This window comes from Patiria miniata, unplaced genomic scaffold, assembly GCF_015706575.1.
Source record: "Patiria miniata isolate m_02_andy unplaced genomic scaffold, ASM1570657v1 HiC_scaffold_22, whole genome shotgun sequence".
Classification (NCBI taxonomy): domain Eukaryota; kingdom Metazoa; phylum Echinodermata; class Asteroidea; order Valvatida; family Asterinidae; genus Patiria; species Patiria miniata.
The window spans coordinates 838381-866212 of NW_024037061.1; the positions used below are offsets into that span (position 1 = coordinate 838381).

The window sequence follows — 27832 nt, forward strand, 5'->3', positions numbered from 1 at the left end:
TTTTCCAACGCTGGTCGGCCGACCAGCGTTGGAGAAAACTGTGGTTTTTTTTCAAAAATATGTTCTTAATTTTTCACATTTAGATATTCTGACTTTTCTTTGCACTGATCACACACCTGTGAAGGGGTACAAGACTGCTAGACTGATTCTCTGACCTTACAATTCCCCAAAGTGTATTAATTGCTTCGTTTTATCTTAAGTTTGGTCAGGGAACCAGACTACAAGAACATGATAGGTTTTCTTGGTTTTTCCAGCATCTACAAGCCCAAAACATGAAACAAGTCAGTTTAACAATATTTTATATAACATACTAATCCTCCAAATCCATTTATTTCTGAAAATTGCAGCAAAGCAAATGCTGTACTCCCTTTAAATCACAGTCTTGGTATGCTGTGGGTGTATTGCTTGGAAAAGAGTGAGGTGAAGACCTTGGGGTGTAATGTGAAACACCTGTTGTGAGAGTGGCAGTATGTGTGCTCAGGGACAGTCTAAATTTCGGTCTTACACAAGTACAAAAATCATATAACTTGGATTCAACTTCCAACTCTATAAATCAGTGTAATACCGTTGCCAATGATAAATTATAATCACAAGGTTTTTATTTCTAAAGTTGCCCCGAGGTTAAAAGTGAGGTTTCTAAGATTCCCAGGTTCCTAATATTCTTGGTTCTAATATTTTAATCAGGTTCCCCGAACGCCTGGCCAGTGTACGGCTGTGTATTGATCTAGGCCTCCAAATTGCACACTTTGGCAGCAGAAAAGCGCTGATATTCGCGCGTTCACTGCGCTGAGTGCGCGTTTGTATACATTTTTCTGGGCCGTGTGCCAATAAGTTATACGGTGCCTCGTAAAGACGTCTCGATCACTACATTATGATTATAGATTCTTATTTTCCTGAAAATGTCAAGGATTTGGTTTTGGCAGAATGTTATTTAGTTGAAAACCAAATTAGGCTTTAGTCGGGAAAACAGATGTGACCTTGTGAATGTGAAGAGTCCTTATCCGCAGTTTCACACCCCCGCGGGGCGCGGCTCCGGACGTGGGGATCGCGTATCCGGGCCTCAAGGTGAGCCAGTTGGAATCCTACTAGCAATCCTATAAATACGGCACACCGGTTGTGGAGCTGGCACAGAACGGCCAAGAAAGTTAAGGGAAGCGACTTGACTGCCGAACAGACGATATCAAGTTGAGAGAAGCCGATAATTCGACAAGATGAATGCCTGCAGTGCCATCGTTGTTGTCGCCATTTCGGCCATCATGATCCTCGGTGCAAATGCAGACCGTAAACAGTAAGTTCCGATTAAAGACTTAATTGATTTAAGGCAAAACAAAACAAAACATTTTTTTTGTTTCTGGTACACGCGCACATCGCCGTAGAACTTTTTTTCAATGTAAGATGATGTCTCAAAACCACCAAGCTCACTATAGGTTGACTGAAATCCTGCTTCCGCACAATTTCAACGTGTTTTTAGATGGGGTTACGTTCGAGTATAGGCTAAATTTATGTGGCCCCTCTGGCTGCCATATATTTTGCACTAAATTTATTCGGGCACCATTTTGAAGACGGTATTGTAAATGTAATTGTGCGTCTGGAAGCCAGACTGAGGGAGCGATGGTCGTGTATCTGGAACCTGTAGACGCAGCTTTTAAGTAGCGCAATATGTAAGGGAGCAGACTAATAACCAGCCTGACAGCACATGCACGATGTCGATGTCGCCGTATGGTCTGACGTTACCGTTTTCTCTCGGTCAAGATTGTTATGGGTGCAAAATTCGCAAGCCTTATGGCCTTACCGAGGTCATGGCAGGTTCCACCCAGAGGGTTATTTTTGAGAGTTTTGGGGATTGGGTGAACGAAATCCCCCAAAATGCCAGCCGTGGAAACTCAAAGGGGGAGGGGGGGGGGGGGTGGACAACACCAGTACACTGGGGGCGCTGTTCATGATAAATCAGCACATACATCTTTAACAAAATGTATACATGCGCGTACGCGCCTTGGCCTTCAACACATCAAAACGGCGTATTTAATTAGAAACATCTCATTTTTCGATTGATGACATTCTGGTTGATGGGAAGCTAAAAAAAAAAACCCTGAAAATCCGCATTTTTTTCTCAACACGAAAACGTGCGAGGGGTGGGAGATCCAATTGCCCACCCCCCCCCCCCCCCCCCCCCTGGTCAAAAACTGGCCGGGGATGTATAACCAACCTCCCCCTTCCCGGATTAACGCCCCTGCCTCCGACTTCCGTCATTTAAAGGGGAAAAAACTACTAACAAGTTAGTATGCAGTTCGAATCATTACATTACCACTGAGCTTTGTATGTTTTGGTTTTCTTTGACGCAGCTGTTTTTGCGATCTTCGATGGAGCACAACCGAGCTAACAGCAGGGGAAAGCGCCAATGGTTTATCGGTCTTGCAGGACCTACATAACCCGAGCTACCACCACTGGCTGAGCGTGGGCTGCAGACGGGTCCTTCGAAACTGCCCCAACGACTGCCTGAATAAGGCCCATGACTGGATGGGCGGGGCTATGTTCACCGACGGGGCGGGCCAGCTGGCCTGCGAGAGCGTGCGGAGGAACGCGCCTCCAGGTAGTCCGATCTACGTGTACGCAACGTACGACCCCAGCGTGTGCGGCGATCGCACGTGGCAGTATGTGGCCCCGCTCTGCTGCTGGGAGATCGCGTTCCCTGGCTACGACAGCATCTTTCTGTACAACCACAGATGTGAGGATCCATGTCCACCGACTAACCCAGGATGCTGAGTTGTTTCTAGTTACTACCATACACATGATGGTTGATGCCATGATGCTGACTAGCGAAGCTTCAACTTCATGTGAACTCATTCACAGACTGCATAGCGCTGACGCTGTAACATTGCTATTGCGAAACAATAAATTGTTGCAAATTTAATTTTCAGATATAAGTCAAAGTACCAAACTACTTCAATGAACGGTATTTTGGAAGTTGTAGTACTCAGAACATAATTTGTTACACCCCCTAAGTCGCTTGAACTCTGTCCCGTTAAAATTTATAAAAACAGTAGTCATAATTACCGATTTTTTTATTGATTGACCTGACGTGCAGTAAACGTAATAAATGAACATTGTTAGGCTATTTTCGTTTTTAAAACACATCTCCTGCTTGTTCTTTATCCTGGTTGGCTGAAACGCGGTCACGTGTGATTCACTAATATGGGCTAGTGTGTGAAACTAGACGCGCGTCGAGACATCGCACGCGCGTAATTTCCAGAGTATATAGCAACTATACAGAGAAAAAGAAAAGAAACAAAATAATCAAATAGCGTAATAGACCTTATGCGTACAACGGCCATCTTACAGGGTACTTTTTTGTAATTTTAATTTGGTAACAATGAATGTACTAAAAGTTCAGGTGTGCATAATCCCAGCAAAACAAAGGTTCTTCCCCAACACATGTAATTGGTCAATTTGTACCCGATTTAACGAATGGAGTAACTACAAACCAATGCTTTGAAAATAACATTGCCCAGCAATGTTGTACCAATCTCTTTGTAAAGTGTTAAATCTACAAAGAGTTAGAGAGAGAATACTTTTAAAAGAAAATACAATAGTCTGCGATTCCTATTTAATTTCCGCATGCATAGGCCTAGTAGTGCATACAAATTTTGCCATGATGCAATGCACTTGACGTGTTTTTATAGCCTTTCGTATTTGCATTTATAGTGAAAGCGAGGGAATGAAGTACTCGTGCGTGCAGTCATTTGATCCAAAACTCTTCGTTTTTGCCATTATGTTTACACTTGTATTTTTTCAAATTATCTTGTTTTACCATACAGCACAACCCTCCTCGAGAATTGTCAGGATAGGCCTATACTTTCATATAAAAAAAACAATTGGATAATTATCAGGGCATGTATTTGTCTTTGCGATGGGTTGGTGGACCGATTTCTACAAGTTATGTTTTCAAAAATGTGTGGGTAGGTGATCGACCCAAGTACCACTTCTTGCAAAATTAAACACGCTTTTCCTGAAACAACTACCAAATTTAGAAACCGCATGTCGACAATTGGTGAAAGAGCACTTCTTGCTGGTTTCCACAAACGCCTATTGGTTTTCAAATGAAATATAGCAAGCAAGCCACATTCACTTTTTATTGTGAACGTCTGGGTACCAAACTCTAGTTGCAGACTCCCGTGTTAGAATTTTCCATTTTTGTTATTAGTGTGTTCGATTGAAGTCAACATTTTTAATTTTACTTTAGGCCAAAAAAAAAAAGTCTCCGGTTTCTGGTATGCGCGCGCGTCGGCAAAATGAAAAAGTTTTTTTTTTCAATAAAAGATGATGTCCCAAAACCGCCAAACTCACTGGTTTGACTTGAATCCTGCTGCTGCACAGTTTTAACGTGTTTTTAGATGGGGTCATGATCGAGAATAAGCTTTATGTGGCCTCTCTGGACTCCCATTATATTTGCACTAAGTTTAGTCGGGCACCATTTTGCAGTCATCAGCCGACATTTGAAGCAAAAAAAACAGGCCAAAAAAAAAAAAAAAGCCGCGTCGCTGCACCACTTTTTGTGCAAGCTCCATACCAGAAACCGGAGACTTTTTTTTTTTGGCCTTAGTTATCAATTCTCAAATATTTTCAATATAAATTGTCACGTTTTCTTTTCTTACGAAATACCTATACTTATTGCTCTTGATTAGATGGGTCAAGTCGGATTAGATGTGCCAAGTCGGAATACAAATAAATGCAAAAAGGAAATAGGGCGTTTTTACACACGTTGTCCGGATGTACTATAATTACCGTAAAATATCGCAGGTTTCTTAGGTCAACTTTCCCGCTCTATAGAAAAGGCATATTTTTATTTATCACAATTTAATACAAATGTCAGGTTGATAAAAAAGATCTGTTTTTCCCTTCTGATTTCCAATGTGTGAGATTCTGCTGAAGACCCATAACTCAAGAGTAGATAAAAATGGCGGCAGATAGGTCGCCTGGAACTTTTAATTGATAACGCTATGTCCCGCAAGTCTTAAAACTGGAGGCAGTGATTAGAACGAATCCCATTTTCCTGCAAAAAAATCGGCCTCCAAATTGCACACTTTGGCAGCAGAAAATATATTCGCGCGTTCACTGCGCTGAGTGCGCGTTTGTATACATTTTTTCTGGGCCGTGTGCCAATTGTATGGTGCCTCGTAAAGACGTCTCACTACATTATGATTATAGATTCTTATTTTCCTGAAAATTTCAAGGATTTGGTTTTGGAAGAATTTTATTTAGTTGAAAACCAAATTAGGCTTTAGTCAGAAAACGGATGTGACCTTGTTAAAGTGAAGAGTCCTTATCCGCAGTTTCACACCCCCGCGGGGCGCGGCGCCGGACCCTAGGGATCGCGTATCCGGGACCGGGCTTCAAGGTGAGCCAGTTGATTGGATGGAATCCTAGTTCAGTGCAATCCCATAAATACGTCACACTGGTCGTAGAGCTGGCACAGAACAGCCAAGAAAGTGAAGGGAAGCCGAAGAGACGATTTCAAGTTGAGAGAAGCCGACAATTTGCAATAATTCGACAAGATGAATGCCTGCAGTGCCATCGTTGTTGTCGCCATTTCGGCCATCATGATCCTCGGTGCAAATGCAGACCGTAAACAGTAACTTCTGATTAAAGACTTACTTTAAGGCAAAAAAAACCCAAAATCTCCTGTTTCTGGTACACGCGCACATCGCCGTAGCCATGCGCGTTGGCAAAATGATGTCTCAAAACCGCCCCCCCCCAAAAAAAAACCCTCACTATAGGTTGACTGGAATTCAACGTGTTCTTAGATGGGGTTACGTTCGATTATAAGCTAAATTTATGTGGCCCCTCTAACACTACAGCGTTACTTTAGGCCTATTCGTATGTACTGCATGTGTTTCAAACAGGTGAACTGACACGAAAAAAACCAAACATTTTGCACAAATATAATTTTTACACTATTAGGGAAACTTAGTCAAATAGTTATCACAGATAACAAGGAAAACGTTAAAACAGATTGTAAAATGTACATTCAGGTGAAAAGAGATCTTATCTATACGACGCCTTGACAGCTCGACAAGGCACGCAATAGGATGCACGCTAAGCGCGGACACTATTTGCAAGCTTCCGTAAACAATGTGACGTCATGGACGCATGACTAATCAGATCGCATTATGCTAATTAGCGGACACTTTTTGGTACCGGACGGTTTTTGGCACGACGCCGGGCTTCAAGGTGAGCCATTTGGAATCCTAGTAGCAATCCTATAAATACGGCACACCGGTTGTGGAGCTGGCACAGAACGGCCAAGAAAGTTAAGGGAAGCGACTTGACTGCCGAACAGACGATATCAAGTTGAGAGAAGCCGACACTTTAGTTGCAATAATTCGACAAGATGAATGCCTGCCATGTCACCGTTGTTGTCGCCATTTCGGCCATCATGATCCTCGGTGCAAATGCAGACTATAAACAGCAAGTTCCGATTAAAGACTTAATTTAAAGCAAAACAAAACAAATCTCCTGTTTCTGGTACACGCGCACATCGCCGTGGCCATGCGCGTTGGCAAAATTAAAAAAAATTTCAATGTAAGATGATGTCTCAAAACCACCAAGCTCACTATAGGTTGACTGAAATCCTGCTGCCGCACCATTTCAACGTGTTTTTAGATGGGGTTACGTTCGAGTATAGGCTAAATTTATGTGGCCCCTTTGGGCTGCCATAGTTTTCACTAAATTTAGTCGGGCTCCATTTTGCAGACGGTATTGTAAATTTTGTAATAATTGTGCGTCTCTGGAAGCCGGACTGAGGGAGCGATGGTCGTGTATCTGGAACCTGTAAACGTTTTTTAAGTAGCGCAGTATGTAAGGGAGCAGACCGATGACCAGCCTGGCACCACATGCACGATGTCGATGTCGCTGTTTGGTCTGGCGTTACCGTTTTCTCTGATTTTTTGTCTTGACTATCCAAATTTCTCGAAGAATGTTCGCGTCCGGCGGGTCGAGACCGTTAGTGGGTGCAGTATTCGCAAGCCTTATGGCCTTACCAGGGTCATCGCAAGTTCCACCCTGAGGGTTATTTTTGAGAGTTTGGGGGGATGGGGGTGACCAAAATCCCCCAAAATGCCAGCCGTGGAAATTCATTCAAAGGGGGGGGGGGGGGGGGGGGGGGGTTAGACAACACCATTTCACTAGGGGCGTTGTTCATGATACAGCACATACATCTTTAACAAATGTATACATGTGCGTACGCGCCTTAAACATCAACACATTAAAACGGCGCATTTAATTAGAAACATCTCATTTTTCGATTGATGACATTCTGGTTGATGGGAAGTTAAAAAAAAAAAACACCTCAAAATTTTGTTCTCAACACGAAAACGTGCGAGGGGTGGGAGATCCAATTGCCCATCCCCCCCCCCCCCCTGGTCAAAAACTGGCCGGGGATGTATACCCCCCGCCTTCCCGGATTAACGCCCCTGCCTCCGACTTCCGTCATTTAAAGGGGAAAACTACTAACAAGTTAGTATGCAGTTCGAATCATTACATTACCACTGAGCTTTGTATGTTTTGGTTTTCTTTGACGCAGCTGTTTTTGCGATCTTCGATGGAGCACAACCGAGCTAACAGCAGGGCAGAGCGCCAATGGTTTAGCGGTCTTGAAGAACCTACCTAACCCGAGCTACCACCACTGGCTGAGCGTGGGCTGCAGACGGGTCCTTCGAAACTGCCCCAACGACTGCCTGAATGCGGCCAATGCCTGGATGGGCGGGGCTATGTTCACCAACACGGCGGGCCAGCTGGCCTGCAAGAGCGTGCGGAGGAACGCGCCTCCAGGCAGTCCGGTCTACGTGTACGCAACGTACGACCCCAGCGTGTGCGGCGGTCGCACGTGGCAGTATGTGGCCCCGCTCTGCTGCTGGAAGATCGCGTTCCCTGGCTACGACAGCCAATTTCTGTACAACCACAGATGTGAAAATCCGTGTCCACCGACTAACCCAGGATGCTGAGTGGTTTCCTAAGACAGCTACGACAACACGTAACTACACATCTGACTGATTCAGTCGAGCTAATTAGCTTCAACTTCATGCGAACTCTTTCCAACAGACTGTATATATGCCTTACTCGTGAACGAAGGATGACGCTGTCGCGCGCTGTAACATTGCTATGGCTAAAAGATCATTGTTCAAACTTTAGTTTCCAGATTTAGATAAAGTTACTAAACTACTCCAATAAACGGCATTTTGAGGTTGTAGTATTCACAAAATAACATTGGTCACCCCCCTAAGTCGCTCAAATTTCTGTCATGTTAAAATTCAGAAAAGTGTAGTTTTAAAAACACCACTTTACCCTTTTGTAATAATTTCATTTTCAATTTTTAAACCCTAACTTAACGTGCAGTTGTCATGAAATAAACGGACATTTTGAGGCTATTCTTTCGTTTCATATCGGCCAGTGCTACAGCTTAGATTTTGCACCAGTGAAGGATGCTCGCACGTCCTTGCTATAAATAAATGCTTTGCCTAAGCATCTATAGGCCAGTCTAAAAACCATCTCTCGTTTCTATGTTTTCCATTTAATGCTTATGAGTGGTAATTTCTTGGTGGAGTTAAATTATGAAAGATGAGTTTATAATGGGTCTCTCACATCGCTAATATCTATACACATTATTTTAGAGACTTTAGTCCACTAGCTTTTCAACAATGTAAAGAAATCTTTCCTATCAGGCAAATCTTTATTGAGTTATGGCCAATTGAAAACAAGCAGGGGTGGATCCAGATTTTTTTGCGGGAGGGGGGGGGGGGGTAGATGGGTGGGTTCATCAGCAAAAAAAAGTCTGAAATGTCTGAAATGTCAGGTTTTTTTTCTCCGGACACTTGATCTCTGTAAATCAATGGGTGGGGTGGGGAGCTCGTACCATGTATATTTTCAATGGGGGCGCTGTTCAAATCCGACAATTATTAACACGACAGTCGAACCTCGTTAATAAGAGCACTGTTAATACAAGGTTCCTGTTATAACAAGGAAAATTGCTAGTCCCAACTCATGTTTTCTTTGTTTTCGACTCCTGATAATACAAGGTTCCTGTTATAACAAGGGAATTTGTAAAGTCCCAAGGACCTGTTATTAACGAGAGTCGACTGTATATTACAGAATAGTCTACAAATAGCCCCTAACCAAGCTGGCTCTGTCCGTATCTTTTATACCCAGGCGAAAATTTATACCAGTATAATTTTGTTGAATGTCAGAGCGGGGGGGGGGGGGGGGAGGATTCGCATTTTTCTTCATGAATTTCTATGAAAACAATGAATTTTTGACAGAGCTGTGGTGGGGTTGAGCCCCAAACTCCCCCCCCCCCCATCCGTGCCTGACAAGTACCGCATATGGTACCAATGTATAGGACACATTTTTTCGTCTGCTCATTTTTTTTTTACCGGACTCCTTCGTCCATTCAAATTGGCTACATTTGACGAGAAGACGTCAGGTGCGTGCTTCTGACCAATGAGAGACGGCCACGCGTGTACGTCACGGATACTTCCTCGGAGGCCCCCCGTCTTAAAAAAATACGAAAAAAAATAGGGCAATTTTTAGTATGGAATTGATGCTACTCCATCGGAAATTGAAGATTATTCCTTCAAATTTCTTTAATTTACAAATTCCATTCTCAATGAAAATGTTGGCATAATGTTTAATCGGTCGAATGGAAGAAAACTAGTACGCGGAGAAATACACACCGAGTACTTTGGCCCAAGGCAGTACATAGACCCCGGTGCGCAGCAGCAGCCTGCGATAGAAAAATGACACTATTCACCGCCATATATCATTACGCCATGGAAAATTACCGAGAGCGGAGCGGGGTCAACGGACGCTGGGTGGGAGACATCTCGCAATGTCTTCCCGCTATTTTTGGTCAATCACCAAAAGAAAATCCTTAAAACTTAGTCAAAGCTTGAGACCTTAACCACCGAGTCGACCGTCCAGCTTCAAGCTACCAACGCAGGAACTCGTACATCACACCATGGAATCTTCATGTGCGTAAAAAATGTCGAATTTGGACGCTTGGAGTCTGGCAATTCAACCAGGAAACCGGCCTCATGTGCGGGGCCACTGCAACATTTTAACGGCGCTGACATGTTGCGGCGTCGTCGTCGACTCGTCGTCGCGTAAACTGACTTGAACTTTGCTGTAGGCCTACAGAACTTGTCATAAAAACTTGTGTTTCACAGAACTGAACTGGACTTGCATTCCTGTGCTGAACTGAACTAAATGGACATGTGGAATTTCTGTGAACTCGTAATTTTGTCGAATGATCTGAATGACGTTTTTGGAAAATACTGAAGTCAAGCGTTTGGAGTTCGTCGGGGTAAGTCCAACTTTAAATAAGGAACTATTGAGGTGAGTGAAAATATATCTTCTCCTCCGATCCGGTCACAGAGAACCAAAAGACGAAAAAGCGTCTCACTGAGTATTCTGCACTTTGAGCAATGTTACGTACATTTTGAAATGCCTGAAATTCCATTCCTGTCTGCATTTTAAACCTCAATTCGAAGTAAATTACAGCCAGAAAATTCCTCCTTTTTTTGGTCCTTAAATCGCATTTATTTTAAAACATTTCAAATGGTACCTACAATAAGCACGACGTAGTGCATTTTGTGTACATGAGGTTGTCTTTTACATTGTTGAAGTTTGTACGATAAAAGTCAGTACATTTTCTCTTTAAATCTCTGATTTTTAAAATACCTAGATTTTAGAATAAGCACGATACATGAGTGTTGTTGCAAACAAAATGGCTCCCATGAGTCTCTTACATGAGTTTGTATTTTGCATAGCTGAATAGTGTATGTTGAAATTCCATTCCTGCACGTAGGCGAAATCCCTTTTGATTTAGAGTAATTTGCATATGAATACCTTCCAATGTGTTTGTCAATACGCGTGTACGATAAGCCGTCTCTTTCATGTCGCGCTATTGATGCATTGCGCATTTAACACGGGGTTTCTTTGAGTTCGTGGCGCGAGTCATGCACGCGAGCCTCTCGTGGCAGGCGTAGTGGGCGTGGTCATAGATTTCGATGATTCTTATTGGTTGAAAAGTTGTAAGGACGCGCGCGCTGTATGCGGCCAGGTGCACCGTCTTTGCTACACTTTCAAAGACATTCCAGCGAGGGGCTTTTAGTAAACGGTTTAGTTTTTTATAAGAGATTTGGCGTTCCTTGGAATTTAGTTAGCATTTGCCCTTATAATTGTATTAAAATGACTGGTTTAAGGACTTAAATATGAGAAAAAAATAGTGTCGAGCATTTATTCAATTATTTAGAGATGACGCATGAATTCGAGAAGTTAGCAGCGGAACCAACGGATTTACCGTAAAACTGAATTTATTTAATGCAAGTACATAATTTAGATTCCTGTAGGGTGGCATTCCAATGGACCAATATCAATTGTATGGACATTGTATCCACGGATCTCAATTCTTTATATAAATTGCTCAAAATACACTTTACACCATTACCTTTAGGGTATTTCCTGTATTATAAGTTCCAGAAGCCAGAGAAAAAGGAAACAAAATTGACAGCTGAATTATTTTGATTATGATTGTATAAATTTAGATTGTAAAGGAGAGTCGATGGAATTGTTTGAAGCTCATAAGAAATGGAGAAGACCTGCTGTTGAGGATAATGATGACCATGAATTGACGTTTGGAAAAAGGAAAATAAGGCAAAGTTATGATTGTATTAAACGGAAAGATTACAATTAAGGTAAAGGCGGGGTTGGTGGGGATATAGGCACATGACGCGCGTAGGCAGCCGAGCACACCAGCAGCAGCGTAAGGGAGCGTGACCTGGCACAACCATGGTGTAAAAATTTACTTCATAAAAAAATATTGTAACAAAACATTTACAATGCTTAAAATAATTGACCTTTTTTCTAGTCGGAGTAAAAATCAGCTGGAAAATCTTAGCTTGATACTTAATCAAAAATAATTAACAGCAGTCAATTAAAATCGTATCAAGGCAGTGCATTCCTATCGAAGAAATTGAGATTCCTTTTATATCCAATTACAGAGCTCTATAAGGTTATGGGTTGGCATCCGTTATTTATAACATAGGAGGACATCTTTGGAGTATTTTTTTCGCTATGTCCTGTAAGTGAGATATCGTCTTCCCGAGGTAAAATTTCATCACGGGTCGGTGATATCTTTTAGGTGAGATGTTGTCTTCTCGAGAAAAAAAGATATATTTTCGGGTCGGTGATATCTTGTATAGGTGATATATTCTCTTCCCGAGAAAGAAAATATTTCTCGGGTTGAAGATATCTTGTGTGTGAGATGTTATCTTCCCGAGAAAAAATGTATCTCGCGTAGATTATGTCTTTGTAATTTAGATATCGTCTTCCCGAGATAATATTTCATCACGGGTTGGTGATATCTTTTAGGTGAGATGTCGTCTTCTCGGGAAAACAAACATTTCTCGGGTTGACTATATCTTTTGGGTGGAGTGTTATCTTCTCGAGAATAAAATATTTCTCGGGTAGATGATGTCTTGTAATTTAGATATCGTCTTCCCGAGATAATATTTCATCACGGGTTGGTGATATCTTTTAGGTGAGATATCGTCTTCTCGAGAAAACAAATATTTCTCGGGTTGACTATATCTTTTGGGTGAGGTGTTATCTTCTCGAAAATAAAATATTTCTCGGGTAGATGATGTCTTGTAATTTAGATATCGTTTTCCCGAGATAATATTTCATCACGGGTTAGTGATATCTTTTGGGTGAGATGTCGTCTTCTCGAGAAAACCAATATTTCTCGGGTTGGCTATATCTTTTGGGTGAGGTGTTATCTTCTCGAGAATAAAATATTTCTCGGGTAGATGATGTCTTATAATTTAGATATCGTTTTCCCAAGATAATATTTCATCACGGGCTGGTGATATCTTTTGGGTGAGATGTTATCTTCTCGAGAAAACAAATATTTCTCGGGTTGATGATATCTTGAAGGATATCGTCTTCCAGAGATGGTTTTTCACTGGTTGGCGATATCTTCATTTTCCCCGAGACCTAATCAGTTAATTTATAAATTAAAAACAGACGATAGATGTCAACTTTCTGAGATTAAAAAAAATGATCTTGTCAATTCGTAACTAAAATACGGAGTTCTGTAAAATATGATTATTGTAAAGAATAAGTATATTTTACTGACTAAAAATCGTAAAAACAGCTTTTCCTATAACTCATTAACTAAAAAAAAAATGTAAATTTTAATCACAAGTTTTAAATCTTAAATTTAGAAAAATCCGATAAGGGTTTCCTGTTTCATAGGAAAATCAATGAAAAAGAGTAAGGCAAAGCTATATGTAGCCAAATAAAAATTTACATTATGAAAGTGGATAGAGAACAAGTGATAATTGAATAATACTTATAAATAAGTAAAATTTGGATGATAGAGTATTAGGAGCTTAAGCGTGCCGCAAAAAGCCATGCAAAAGCAGCTTGCAAGACGATTAGGAACTTTGGGAATTGGGGAGGGAACGAAATATATTAAAGAGGTTGTGGAATGCACAGTAGCATACACGAGTCCTGTTTATTACGTCACGATTTACTGTGTTTTGTTTGCTGCCCGCAACGACGACTTTTACACAGTTGCACGTTCGGGTCGAAACTGGACCTGAAAAACAGCTGTCAAAAGTACCTTTTGTACTCATTTCATGACAGAAACAATAGTCGTTTTTATTTCATCACACCTTAGGCTACATATACCCGAAAAATGACAGAAATGTCTTCGAGCATTCCACAACCTCTTTAAAATGTTTTACCAACGTTTTGATCCTGACAATGCCTTGTGCATTGACAATAACAACACAAGTTGGAATGTGAAAATAGAAGAATCAACGAAGCAGACGGACCCATGGAGATGTCAACATATCAACGGAAATTAATTCTTAATCGACTTAATAATATCAATTTAATAATGGCATTGCCTTGAGCTTTGCCGCGTCAAAGCCATATTAATTTGCTGATTATTTTTGTGCAAAAAGACAAAGGAATAACCTTTTAGAAGTAATGGTGTAAAGTAGTTCATTAAGCATTCCTTTTAAAATTTTGCGAAATTGTTGTGTTGGTCAGTGTCCATTGGAATACCGCCCTCTATAGGTTAAAGTATATTGAGATAGGTGACACCCTTGTTGGTTACTACTATTGAGAAACACGACACCCTTGATGGGTGCTACTATTGAGAAAGGCGACACCCTTGATGGGTGCTACTATTGAGAAAGGCGACACCCTTGATGAATGCTACTATTGAGAAAGACGATACCCTTGATGGGTGCAACCGAGAACACCCTTGATGGGTGCTACTATTGATAAAGACGACACCCTTGATGGGTGCTACATCGCCAACAATTCAACAGAATTATTAATGTATAAAGTTGTTAAACCAGTAACATATTGTGTTTTAACACCCTTGATGGGTGCTGCTATTGAGAAACACGACGGCCTTGATGGGTGCTACTATTGAGAAAAACGACAAAGTTGAAGGGTGCTACCTAGAACGACGTCACCCTTGAAGGGTGCTACTAGTGAGAAACACGACACCCTTGATGGGTTCTAAAATTGAGAAAGACCACACCCTTGATGGGCGATACTATTGAGAGAACGACACCCTTGATGGGTGCTACTATTGAGAAAGACTACACCCTTGATGGGTGCTACCGAGAAAGACGACACCCTTGATGGGTGATACTATTGAGAGAACGACACCCTTGATGGGTGCTACTATTGAGAAAGACCACACCCTTGATGGGTGCTACCGAGAAAGACAACACCCTTGATGGGTGCTACTATTGAGAAAGTCAACACCCTTGATGGGTGCTACTGAAACAGTTGACACCCTTGATGGGTGCTACCGAGAAAGTCAACACCCTTGATGGGTGCTACATCGCCAACAAATTAATTCAATGTAGAATTATAAATGTATACTGTCTATCAATGTATAATGTTTATAAATGTATAATGGATAATGTTTTGTAATACGACAAAGGGGTCAAACATTATACTTATATTTCTCCAAGGAACCTCAATCTCTTATAGTCAATCGTCTGTCCGAAATTTGTAACGAAGAAAATAAGACGATGGATATCGGTCTCTGAGACCTTTAAGGATTAAAGCAATAAATTAATCATTCGTTAAACGGTTACAAGTTCGAGAACGACATATGGAATCGAAAAAAATGGCTGTCAATCATTTTGTTTGATCTGTGTATAGAAAAAAAAGACATGGATGTCGACCTCCGGCTAAGGATTAAAGCAATACATTAACCATTCGTGACGATTACCAGCTCGAGGACGAACTGTGGAATCGAAAAAAATTGGCTGTCAATCATTTTGTCCGATCTGTGTAGGCCCTACAGGAAATTAAAATAAGACGTTAGGTATCGACCTCATTCGTCCGTTAGGATTGAAAGTTCGTGTTTGAGTTCGAGTGCGAACAAAGTTCGTGTTTGAGTTCGAGTGCGAACAAAGTTCGTGTTTGAGCTCGAGTGCGAACAAAGTAACACGAGTAACGTTAGCAGGCGAACTAAAGTAACGAGTACTTAAACTGTGGAAAATAGTTGTGCGAAATTATTGTGTGGCTATGTGTAGTATATTCTGTCAAATTTATCTCCGTTCGATTGAAAATGACTTTCTAAAAGATGACATAAATGAAAAGGTGAACATCTTCAAGGGTAAATCAATGAGGAGAAATTATTACAGCGGAACCGTGGCATAAAAACAAAGAATTGTCAATCATTAATTTGCCGTAATTATATTTGTGTGTAAAGAAAATAAGATGATGGATGGCGACGTGTTAGGTGTGGATTAAAACATCAAATGTATTTTTCGTTAACGATTACGAGTTAATGTTGAGTTCGAGTGGAACCGTGAAATCGAAAACATTGCAACTAGTTGTCAATCATTTGTCCGATATGTCTCCAGGTAGAAAATAACACCGTAGACATCGATCTGCTAAGTATGGATTAAACCAACGATTTTGTATTGTTCATTAATAATTACGGGTTCCTGTAGAGTTCCGTTTGTAACAATTCGTTACGGCCATGTATACAGCTCTAACTTTTTTAAATTTCAGTCACGTCTATCGTACGTTTTCTCGTCATCTACACATTGCGAAATAGGGCCATGTGTAAATAACTGTCTTCGTGGCTTTGTAGATATTTGTGCCAAACCCAACTTTTTCTGATGTTTTCTTCTGTACTTATGTGACAGATTCTAGGGCCATGTGAACATATCTTACTTTGTCTTTGTACAAATTCTTTCTAATTTATTTTGTAAAATTATTTTAGGGCCATGTGGTGTAGAGATCATATCCGTTCTGTAGAAATTCCTCGAATAGCCGGACGTGTGTTTTCTTGCAAACTGTTTTTGCATTCATCCCGTCTTGAGTCCGAATCGTGTAAAACACTCTATCTAGGCCCATGTGTTAGGCATCCAAAGCTATTTTAAAGCTTAAAAAAGCTTAAACGTTGGATCTAGGTTTCCTTGTATACTCTGTGTATTGCTCACCCGTTGTAACTTCACCGTGGTTCATACGAGTGAAATACTGTATGTAAGGCCATGTTAACAAAATCTACTTTACTTGTCTACTTTGCCACGGTTTTCTCAGCTGCAACGCCACACCCTAAGTTAATTAACTAAAACTTAGAGATATATTGTTAAAAAGAATGCTCTACATAAATAGGGCCATATACAGATCTTACAGGAACATGTGCATTCATCCAGTCTCCAGTGTGAATCATTGTGTAAAATACTCCAGGACCATCCATGTTGAAGCTTAGAAAAGCTCAAATATGGAATCTAAGTTACTTTTATTGTATGCCTCATTTGTTGTAACTTCACAGTGTTTCAAGGAGTGAAATACTCTGGGGCCATGTTTACACATCAACTTTATTTGTCTGTTGCAGCAATGTTCTCAACTGCTACGCTACGCCCATGCATCTTAAAAACTTGGAGATCTATTGTTTCAAAAAAAAAATGCTCTACATGTATAGGGACATGTGCGGATCTTACAGATTCCCAGAAACATGTCTCGGTCATGAAACGTAATCACAACGATGGTTTAAATTATTCCACAATCATTCCGCTTCATGAAATAGTCTCTGATCTTTGTGGAAATGGGTCTTATGGACATAGATTATTGTTTGTGATTTTCCATAATATCCGATTGACGAAGATCGGTAATTGCCTTTTGTGTTAGGGCCATGGTGTCCATGTTGCTTATGTAAATCAGGTGTAATGACACCTGTTAAGTCGGATACACCTCGTAATCGCTTTTTAAAGTGTATAGCCTGAATTTACAGAGTGAAGCAATATGCATCAAGTGATTTTTTTTAACAACAGTGGAGGTTTTGATCGATGGTACTTTTCAATTTTGATAAGTCCGATCGCAGCAGGTCGGCAATGTGATGTTGTTTCCCTTTGAACAGGTACATGTTGCTTTGTGCAAACTGGAATTATCATCTTTGCGACACAAATTAATCTATTAAGAAGTAAACTCAGCCTTTTTTTCTCAACGGTTGAATCCATTACAGTGGTCAGGTAAGGCCACTAATTGGATTATCTTCAACCTGTGTATGTAAGAGACAGTTAGGCCTAGAGATCTAAAGCGCGGACCCAAACTGTGTTCCCCATTTTCTATGATTGTATCATTATAGTGGTCAAGTAAGGACCATTAATATACGGTTCCCTTCTTTTTATAGCACATCACCGGTCACTTCTTTGACCAGGAAACCACTGAATATTGTACTAACAAAACCTAGCTCCGCTAGGAAGACTTCTTTTATTTTCAGCCACTTATTTTAAGACTAGGAGGACCAGCAAGCTATAGAGTGCTCATGTGATGCGGAGGAACCGGAAGCAGGGAGGAGGAACAACGGATGACCGATGACCCTGCTTGTCGGGCAACCCATTACTGATTTCTCAGGTACAAATATTAATGTTACTTTCCTTTCGTATAATGTCTTAGGTTGTCTTAAGTGGTTCTGCGGTTACCGATACCTTATTAAGATAAATCTTAGAAGAAAATTCATTATATTATTTTTTAAATGATAATAATTTAAAAAAATAACAAATAAAAAAGAAGAGCAACAGCTACATAATTGTCCCGCACACATTTTATTACATGTGTTCCTTCTAATCTTCTGGCAGAGATGACGGTGTGCAAGATGAGATGTCAGTCTGGACGAAGATGCGAGTCCCTTCTGAATCCCAAGGAACCGGAAGCAGGGAGGTGGACCAACGGAAGGACTGAAGACCCTGCTTGCAGAGCAAGTCTTCGCCAATTCTTGAGGTAAGCAAAAGAAACCGATGTATTTTGTTTCATTTTCAATTTTGTCTTCGTCTTCGGGCGGTGGCATATCTATTGTTATGCCACATCTGCTCAATCCGATAGTTGGTTTGTGCTTCGAATGTGAATAAAATAAGATCATATTTTTTTTATCTTTGCAGATTTCTCTTGCTTCGTGTGAGCCGCAGGAACGCTGACAATATACTAAACTGAACTCATCGTGTACAAGTGGTGTCCTGTATTGATGAAAAATAATTATGGTCGACCGGTCCATGCCAAGTTTTGCCATTTTAAAGGGTATTTTAATGCCTTCTTAATGGAAATGTCCATATTCATTAGCAAAAATGTGATGTCATTTCAGGCAGAAATCTCAAGTGTAACGGCGATTTCAGCACCAAAAGTTGCCAGAACTTTAATTGGATATTTTGCAATTGTACAATTTTCTGATCTTTTGGTTGAGTCTTTGTTGTTTCAGTACATGGCAGTAAGCCAATGAGCAGTCTTTTCACACACGGATGTTTTCAATGAGCAGAATTTGGGGCTCACAATTTGAAAGAAAACCCCTAAACTGAACAGCGTCTTCCAGAAATGACATCACATCAATAGCACCCTCAGTTGTCCGGAAACAAACATGGACAAATATAAATGTTTAAAACAAGGACACTTTTTAATAAAATTAACCAAAAAAGGATGTGAAGTAGTTTTCATACATTTAAGAGTAGAAATATGTTCCTAAGAAAAATGTATCTCATAGATCCATTAAGTTTGGGCCCGCACTTGGAGTACGCAAGGAAAACGGTTTCGCCTAAATTGGGTAATTCTTGAATAGTTTCCCCAAAGCAGCTTGCTTAGCGCACACTGTTTCCAAGGGCGGATCCAGGGGGGGGGGGGGGCAAAGGGGGCCATGGCCCCCCCAAAACGAAACCATTTTTTAAATTTTTTATGTGACATCGCAATAAAGGCAGGCAATGAGTACATCACCATCTTTTCCTCAAAAAACATTGGTTAAAGTGGTCAGAAATTGCCTCAGATCGTACCACAGAGCATCTAGAATCCAAAAAAATTTCGGGGCCCTTAAGCGGGCCCCGAACCCCACGCCGTAATTTTTTTGACCCACTTTTTGGGAGGACCAAATTTTTTTTGGGCCCCCCCAAAAAATTGTGTTCTGGATCCGCCCTTGACTGTTTCTAAGCTTACTTTTGCCAACTTGGAGTACGGTTGTAGGTTAGGGTTAGGGGTTGGGGTTAGGGGTTGGGGTTTGGGGTTAGGGTACTGTATTGGGAGGAAGGTACATATCTCATGACAAGAATTCTCATCAAATGTCTTAAAAGAACACAACCATTCAGTGTCTTGGTTTTGGTCATAGAATGCATAATCAGTTCAGATTTGTGAATCTTGCTTGGAAGAGTTTCAGTAGGCAAATCTGGATGACCTCCAGGAAAGGATAACTCGTGAAATTGATTTATGGGTCCGTACCTTTTGAGAGACTCCGTAGTCTTCGTGTGAGACCGTGATTTCATCATTTCTATTTATAGCGTGTAGCGACAGACCGTGATTTCATCATTTCTATTTATAGCGTGTAGCGACAGACCGTGATTTCATCATTTCTATTTATAGCGTGTAGCGACATGTCACCGCTACTCATCCACATGTAGTGCAAATAGTTCCTTTGAGGAAAAGTAATTATTTAAATCAGTTTGGACGCATCAATCCCGAATTCACTTATTTGTAAAATTCTATTAATATGTGAGAATGTATCCTGTAACTGTTTTATTGAACTAATAGTATCAAGAGAGGGGCAGTGTGTAGCGCTTTAATCAAAGTGTGTTTTGCCATCTTGAAATGTGATGTGCAAGACCGTCCTTTTCGGATCAGCTGCCAATGTGTGAGTACATTGAAGAATAGTTTGTGTCCCAAAACCCAGCTTTTGATGATAATATTCTGAGATCTATCGCATGATTTGTGTCTCATGGTCTCACATCATTATCCCTGATACTATTGGGCAAATCTTAAGTTCATGTGTTGATTGGAAAAAGAGTAATTTAGGATTCATTTGTCATCTCGATCTGTTGTAAACTTTCGTGAGTGAATCACATGGTCATACACGGTGACTGTTTCATGTCTGTAATTTACAGTGACTGTTGTATGTCTAATCCTAGCTTTGGTTTCTTGCTCCATAAAATATTTTGTGTGATAGGTTGGCGAGTCTGATGCCATAACACAATTAACCCAGCTTGGCGTTCGGGGAAATGTAGGAAATTTGAAATTTAGGAAATTTAGGGAAATTAAGGAAATTAAGCGACAGTTAGGAACTTCAGTGAAACTCAACTTAAATGAATAAAAGTAAAAGGGCATTCTATTAAACAGGATTGTATTGAGTTAAAGATAACGGGCATTTTGTACTGGGATTTAAGTTAATTGACAATTGTAGACCACGCTAATTCTATACCCTAGCTCATGTAATACTGGTTTATTTCATATAACACTACTTGCCATTGTGGGAACTGATTGTCATTTATTTAATTCTGCCTTGTTTATATAAAATCAGACATCAATTAAAATAATTTGATATTCCAATCTGAGAAGTGAAACTTTTTGCTTCCGCTTCCAATTATTTTGTTTTTGATTTTTGAATTATCGCCTCAGCGTCCTAAACTAATCATTTAGCGGACTTTCCTTCAAGTATCGTGGTGCACATAACACTGTCCCATAGTCTCCTCGATCAGTGCATTGACATTCCAGACAAGACAGGGAGGTGATTCGCCGTGCTGTTGCATGAATGATGTGCCGAGCCCAGCTGTGCATTGAACGAGATTGTGGCCATGATGAGGACTAAGACACCGTGAAATTTAATTGCCTTTTTAATTTAATTTAAATGTTTTAAATAAACACCAAGTTTAAAAGCTAATGAAATCCTGTTTTGTCTCTTTGTGAGACAGTGGTTGTGTTCTTTTAAATTGTTTCTTTCTTATCCAGCCCTGACCAGTTGGCGCAAGTCAGATTTCCCCCGAATCGAATGTACACCTAACTGAACTGTATCGGCCCTCGCTTTTGTTGATAAAAAATATGATTTTGTTTGACAGGCCGTAACAACACTTTATATTTGTCAAAAGCAGTTATTTTTTGTATCATAATAAAGCACACGATTTCAACTTTTCACTTATTAGCCATCTTGGCCAAACAGTGCATGTATCCAGGCATTATTCGTGTTTTTCTGTAGTCTCGAATAAATCGCGTAAAATCTCGCGTACGCTTTTGGGCCATGCTGCGTGACCTCGGGACAAGAAACTGAGGGGTGCGCAACTGTAATAAAATTCCCATAGACACTAGTGCTAAATGTGCATACTTCAAAATTCATTTAAAAATACTCAAAACTCTCACAGGTATTCAAGCTGCACAGAAAAATGATGATCAACATGTCATCTTTCATTTTCTTTTCAATTTTGGGTGGGTTGACCATTGACTTTTTGAGATATTCTCACCCAAATAAGAACACCCCTAAAACGAATGATGTTTCCCAAACTGGAAAAGTAGCCATTTTGAAAAAGAATCCCTCCACAACATGGCTAAATAGCGCCATTTTCGGGCCCGATTGCATCCAAAATGCTCAGAATTGGAAGCTCCAAGTCCAGGCCAGAGGTTCAGTGCCACATGTCTTCAATTCCCCAATTCCATGGTTCTCAGAACTCTCTAATATAGAATATTTTGAGGGTATAACTTTTATTCATGAGCTCGGCGGACGGATTTTTGGTCTATTTACAGGCGTGCACCCTGAGGTCAAACAGGGCTGTGTGCGTGACACGGCCACTGACTGGAAATCAATGCCAAATGGTCACACTGCGGTACCTTATTATAAAGGGACCTTTGGTCGTATCAGGTGATACATAAACGTTTGCCGAGGGGTGCATGGCTCTTTTGACCCGGCAAGGTTATAGGAAGTACTTTGTAAAACCTTTGTGTGTATCAAGTTTATTTTTTTCCTTTTGTACGAGCTCTTGTTGTGCCCTGCGTATTGCATATCGCAGCTTGGTTGGGGATATGTAAGGATGGACTACAACTACCTAAAACTTCATTTTTGGGAATGATAATTCGGGGCTGCACTTGTGATATACACATACGATACAACGTGTAGGCCGACACGTACAGGTATACTGCATGTACATGTACATGTGCATGTGCATGTACATTTGTACGTGTTCATGACTACACAGTCGATTGGTAGACATCGCAGCTGATCAGTCATCGATGCTATCATGTGGAAATGCCACTTTTCTTTTTTTGTACCAACAGGGTCGCTTTACCAATTTGGGGGTACGAACAGAAGTGACTGCAAGCTAATAATTGACATAAATTTACAGGTACGGTTGCTCTTATTCATATTTTTTTTTCAATTTTGATCTAGATTCACTGAGGATCAGAGTGAGATTTCAACATGGATCAGAAGAAAAGGTGTAAAGGTAGGACCTCGCAGGGAATTTTAATTTTGGTCAATTAGGTACACTGGATCCAATGATTCACGACAGCCCGCCCTGAAAGGTTTGCTCATGGCTTTTCCCAGTTTAAGACTAAAATAGCCAATTAACGACAATCTCTTAGACGCTGCCTTAAATTGTATTAATATCATCTCTACGCGAAGGTTTAATGGAACGCCTGCGCGACGGTGAGACGGTCATCTGCGCAGAGGGATATCTCTTCGTGTTCGAGCGACGCGGCTATTTGACAGCCGGCTCATATGTGCCGGAAGTAGTTCTGGAACATCCGGAATTAGTGCGGCAACAGTACGAGGAATTCGTCCACGCCGGAAGTGACGTCGTGCTGGCATTCACGGTAAGTTGTTCGTGACCAAAATTAAGAAAACTTTGGCCACAAAACATAAACCCACCAAATCCTGGCAATCCAGTTTCAGTTGATACTGCATGTGTCTTGAAGTTGTAACATTGTTTACAAACCGCTCACCGCAACATACATTTTGCAGTACTACGCGCATCGTGAGAAGATGGCGCTGATTGGTCGAGAGGACGATCTGCAGCGAATCAACAAGCACGCACTGCGCATGGCACGTGAGGTGGCTGACCAAACTGGTACTCTGATGGCTGGTAATATTAGCAACACCAACCTCTTTGTGGACAGCGTGCCCAATTATCGAGAGAAAGTTTGGCAGATCTTTAAAGTACGTATGAAATAAATCACAAATATTTTTACATCAAATTTCACACTATCTGTTCCATTCCACGTCCCACCCCAATTTAAACGGTCGATGTATAGGCCCACATATACAATTCTGAATTTGAGCACAAATATTGATTTGCATTTCATCAGTGTAATAGGGTTTTCTGCACAACATCCGCGATGCTGTTTAGAGCTTACACTTATGGTTAATTTAAAGCTGTTTCAGTCAAGTGAAAAACAAAAAAGGTGAGAATTTTCACCTCTGAATTACCCCTACAACTACGAATTTTCGTGTAGGCATAATTGCTTGTTCTTAGAGAACCGTACGTATACAAAAAAAAAAGGAAAAGTATTGGCTGATTTTTAAAAAATCTTTGCATTGTAAGTGCACTGTATTCTTCTTCTTTTAAAGGAACAAATAGAATGGGCTGTAGAAGCGGGAGCTGATTTCATTGTGGGGGAAACCTTCAGTGATTTCGGGGAAGCCTTGATGGCCGTGAAGGCGTGCAAGGAATTCGCAAAAGGTGCGTTGGCTTTTAATTTAGCTTAAAAGTTATCCAGAATTAACCTCATGCGTGTAATAAAAGCATGCTTGAGCATTAAATTGAGTAAATGTTATGCAGCTAGATACACTAAACCAAAACAGAAAGTCCCCCCTTCCAATACTTTTTTTGGTCTAACTCAAAACTCATAACGACTAATCTGTACAAAAAATCCCTAGCAATCCAGCCATACTCTCTATTTGGCCGAAAACAGTGATAGTGTGTACGAATTTATGCAATTTATGACAAATGATACCGAAAACAGTTGCACTTTTGTATATGTGCAAGTTGTGGTTCACACTCACCTTTCACGCATACGGTGCATCTTTTTTCGGTACCATTTGTCATAAATGGCTTAATTTTGTACACATTATCACTGTTTTGGACCAAACAAAGAGAATGGCTGGATTGCTAAAGAATTTCTGTACTGACCAGTTGTAGTTTGAGCAACATGTGTCCAGTAGTTTTGGAGTTAGACAAAAAAGTATTGGGGGGGGTTCTTTTTAGGTTGAGCATAGTATGTTCGCCAAAAGCGCGTCAACTCAACTGCATTTGTTTCATGTCAGATACCAAATTGTCAGCCATAAGTGCTGTACATTTCTGCTTGTCCACAGCTGTATCTGACTAAGCGCAGATTTCAGCTTAATCATCTTCCTCTTAATACGCGCAGATATTCCCTGCGTGGTAACGATGGCGGCTCAGCAGGGCCAAGTGAACGGGAAGCCGACTACTGTAGACGGAGTGGACTACGTCGACGCGTTCAACAAGCTAGCGGAGGCGGGGGCCGACGTGGTGGGACTGAACTGCGCGCGTGGCCCGGCCACCATGCTGCCCGTAATGGAAGAAGCCGTCAAAGTTTGTAAGGTGAGGTCTTCTGCATCCACAAGTGATTGGTCTTATCTTATTATTTGAAAAAAGACACTTAGTTAAAAAACAAACAAACAAACAAACAAACAAACAAAAAACCAAAACTAAGAGGGACGGACGAACCGACTAGATGATGGTATTCCAACTGCGCCTGCGTTAAATATAGCTTATCATAGGCATATGTATTCGGGATAATCCTATTAGCTGTCTCATAGATATCGAAGCCGTATCGGTCTTTGTTATACGTTTTGCCATTAGTTTTGGTAAATGCCGCTTTTAACTTTTTTTTTGAAAGATTACAGACAACCTTTTGTACTTGTACGTTGTCAGACGTCTTTAACCCAGACCTTTTATGGCGTCCCTCCTAGCTCCTGTAGCATCTGTAATAGCGCCCTCATTCGACCATACTCTGCATAGTTCAATAGGTCATGTCACATTACAGAAGTAGGACACGTTCACTAAGTACTTCTCCGAGTGGTCTCATTCTTTGTTCCGAAACCCATAAATATTAAACCTCCCCTCGGCGCGTTACAACGTTTATAAACTCTTGAAAAAAGCGTTGCACGTCTCAGTGACTCGTCTTTAACCCATACCTTGTATATGGCGTATCTCCCCCTCAACGTTTAAAAAATCTTGCGAAAAGCGTTAGGCCAAAAAAACAAGCTCCGGTTTCTGGTCTGCGCGCGCCGTAGCCTTGCCCGTCGTCAAAATTGAAAAAAAATGAAATAAGTGTAAGATGATGTCTCAAAACCGTCAAATTCACTGGTTTGACTGAGTGGAATCCTGCTGCTGCACAATTTTAACGTGTTTTTAGATGGGGCTACGTTCGAGTATAAGCCTATGTGGCCTCTCTGGGCTTCCATATATTTGGCACTAAATTAGTCGGGCACCATTTGCAGTCACCACCCGACATTTGAAGAAGAAAAAGAAATACTAATAGCCGCGCGGCGCCACTTTTGGGGGTTGAAGCTCCATACCAGAAATCGAAGACTTTTTTTGGCATTAGACGTTTCAGTGTCTCGTCCTTAACCCAGGCCTTTTAAATGGCGTCTCCCCCCTCAATTTTTTACAACGTTTATAAACTCTTGCAAAAGCGTTCGACGTTTCGGTAACTCGTCTTTAACCCAGGCCTTTTATATGGCGTCTCTCCCCCTCAACTTGTTACAACGTTTATAAACTCTTGCAAAAAGCGTTAGACGTTTTAGTGACTCGTTTTTAACCCAGGCCTTTTATAACTTCTCTCTTTTTTTCGTTTAATTTTTTTTTTTATAAAAACGGTCCCAAAAAGCGTTTATAATGTGTTCAAACGTTACACACCACGTTTAACAGTAGTTTTTTGTTTCTTTTACATCACAGGCACCCCTAGCCGCTGTTCCCGTTATGTACCGCACAACTAAAGAGAATCCGAACTTTATGTCGTCCAAGGATCCTCTGACGGGTAAAATTCTCTCTTATAAGCATTACTTGGGAGAAAATTGTAAATTTGATCTACTATACAGGCGTTTGCTAGTGTTTGCACCCAGATATTGGTTAGAGCGCCCCCTATTCGATAGAGCGCCCTCTATTCGTTACAGCGCCCACATGTGCCCTATTGACTTCTTGCTTTAGTGCTAATTCCCAGTGTCCAGCTAAAATGTTCTCTAATCTCTTGCGTACGGTACGGCCGAGACCCTTGAATTATTTATTTTTTATTTTTGTTGGTATTGAAGGTGAGTCACTGTTCCCTGTGAATCTGGACTGCATCGGGTGCAATCGTCAGGACATCCACGACTTTGGCAAGCGAGTGCAGGAGCTGGGCATCAAGTACGTGGGTCTGTGTTGCGGCAACTCGGCTCACCTGACCCGGAGCCTGGCCGAGAGTCTGGGCCGAAAGCCCCCGGCCTCCCGCTACTCAGCAGACCTGAACAAACACTGGCTGCTGGGACATGACGACAAACTGCCTTCGGTAGGACAAGAATCCAAGACAAAATATGCTCCCAAATTGACCAAAGTTGAGAAATAAACAAACATAGGCCTATACTTACACAACTGAAAAACAGGAAAGATGTGTGCCAGTTGATGACTTAAAAGTGATTTTGTTTTTCAGGCCTTGGTGCTGCATTGAAACAAATAGAGTTCATAATTTTTAGAAGACACTGTTGGAAAACACACACAATTATTTCTGACTTGAAACTTCAAACCTCAAAGAAATAGGTCCTCTTAATAATATCGACCATAGATGACCTCATAAGGGTACTCCCCCAGACTGACCATTACGTCAGTCCATAGTCAGTCTACCTTTACTCAGAAATGATGTCATATGTTTTCCTCATATGAAATCATATCTTATTTTCACCAAAGTTGCCCCTCTGAAAATGCATAAAGTGTCCACATTTTCCCATTTTCATTGAGTTCTCCTTCTTCTCCCTGGGAAACCAGAGGCATGGCCATACGCTGATTCAGCCCTATGCTCTGGCCAGTCTTCATCTACGATATTCTGTCTTCTGTCTCCTACTTCTGTAATTATACAAGACCCGGTAGAATTGAGTTCTTGAACATAAAATAGTTTCTCCATAAAGCTGAGCTTACACCAGTGTGTCGTATTCTTCGTGTTCATCGTTCATCCCGCTCATAGCCACAGCTACCGTAACATAACATATAACATCTCAAAGACTTCAATATAACATCCCAAAGACAATACTTCTGATTACGTCTGGGATTACCGCTCAGGCTATAGTTTTCTAAAAGGTATATTTCTTCGATAAAGACAGGATTGTATTGATCAAAACGAAGTTTGATTTAAAAACATTAAGATTGTGTATATTTTTTTTGTGTTTTGCTTCCTTCGGATAATACCATTATTAGATTCAAGAACTTAGTAAGGTTACAGTAAATTCTCACACATTCCTAATAAACATAGTGCAGAGAATTTGGTGTCAAATGGTAATTTT

The 27832-nt window shown here is 40.9% G+C and overlaps 3 protein-coding genes across 10 annotated transcripts; all 3 read left to right on the forward strand.

Annotated features, from left to right (window-relative positions):
• The first annotated feature begins 1075 nt into the window (after nucleotides 1-1075).
• LOC119730856 lies at nucleotides 1076-4000 on the forward strand. Its single transcript, XM_038203910.1, has 2 exons — nucleotides 1076-1288; nucleotides 2343-4000. Exons 1-2 carry the CDS (start codon nucleotides 1212-1214, stop codon nucleotides 2761-2763), a joined length of 498 nt encoding a protein of 165 aa, XP_038059838.1. The 5' UTR covers nucleotides 1076-1211; the 3' UTR covers nucleotides 2764-4000.
• A 1443-nt stretch (nucleotides 4001-5443) lies between these two features.
• On the forward strand, nucleotides 5444-8540 carry LOC119730919. Its single transcript, XM_038203986.1, has 2 exons — nucleotides 5444-5629; nucleotides 7580-8540. The coding sequence occupies exons 1-2, from the start codon at nucleotides 5553-5555 to the stop codon at nucleotides 7998-8000; spliced, it is 498 nt and encodes a 165-aa protein (XP_038059914.1). The 5' UTR covers nucleotides 5444-5552; the 3' UTR covers nucleotides 8001-8540.
• A 1288-nt stretch (nucleotides 8541-9828) lies between these two features.
• Nucleotides 9829-27810, forward strand: LOC119730718 (betaine--homocysteine S-methyltransferase 1-like). 8 transcript variants are annotated; one of them, XM_038203733.1, is made up of 8 exons: nucleotides 9829-10386; nucleotides 22727-22781; nucleotides 22961-23151; nucleotides 23300-23494; nucleotides 23906-24017; nucleotides 24706-24899; nucleotides 26259-26340; nucleotides 26612-27810. In XM_038203733.1, exons 2-8 carry the CDS (start codon nucleotides 22757-22759, stop codon nucleotides 26902-26904), a joined length of 1092 nt encoding a protein of 363 aa, XP_038059661.1. In that variant the 5' UTR covers nucleotides 9829-10386; nucleotides 22727-22756; the 3' UTR covers nucleotides 26905-27810. The 8 variants fall into 8 exon arrangements, with proteins under 8 accessions (XP_038059661.1, XP_038059659.1, XP_038059657.1 ...); XM_038203731.1 differs by having other exon boundaries at nucleotides 9829-10354; nucleotides 22726-22781; XM_038203729.1 differs by lacking the exon at nucleotides 9829-10386 and adding an exon at nucleotides 22174-22252.
• Nucleotides 27811-27832: the final 22 nt, after the last annotated feature.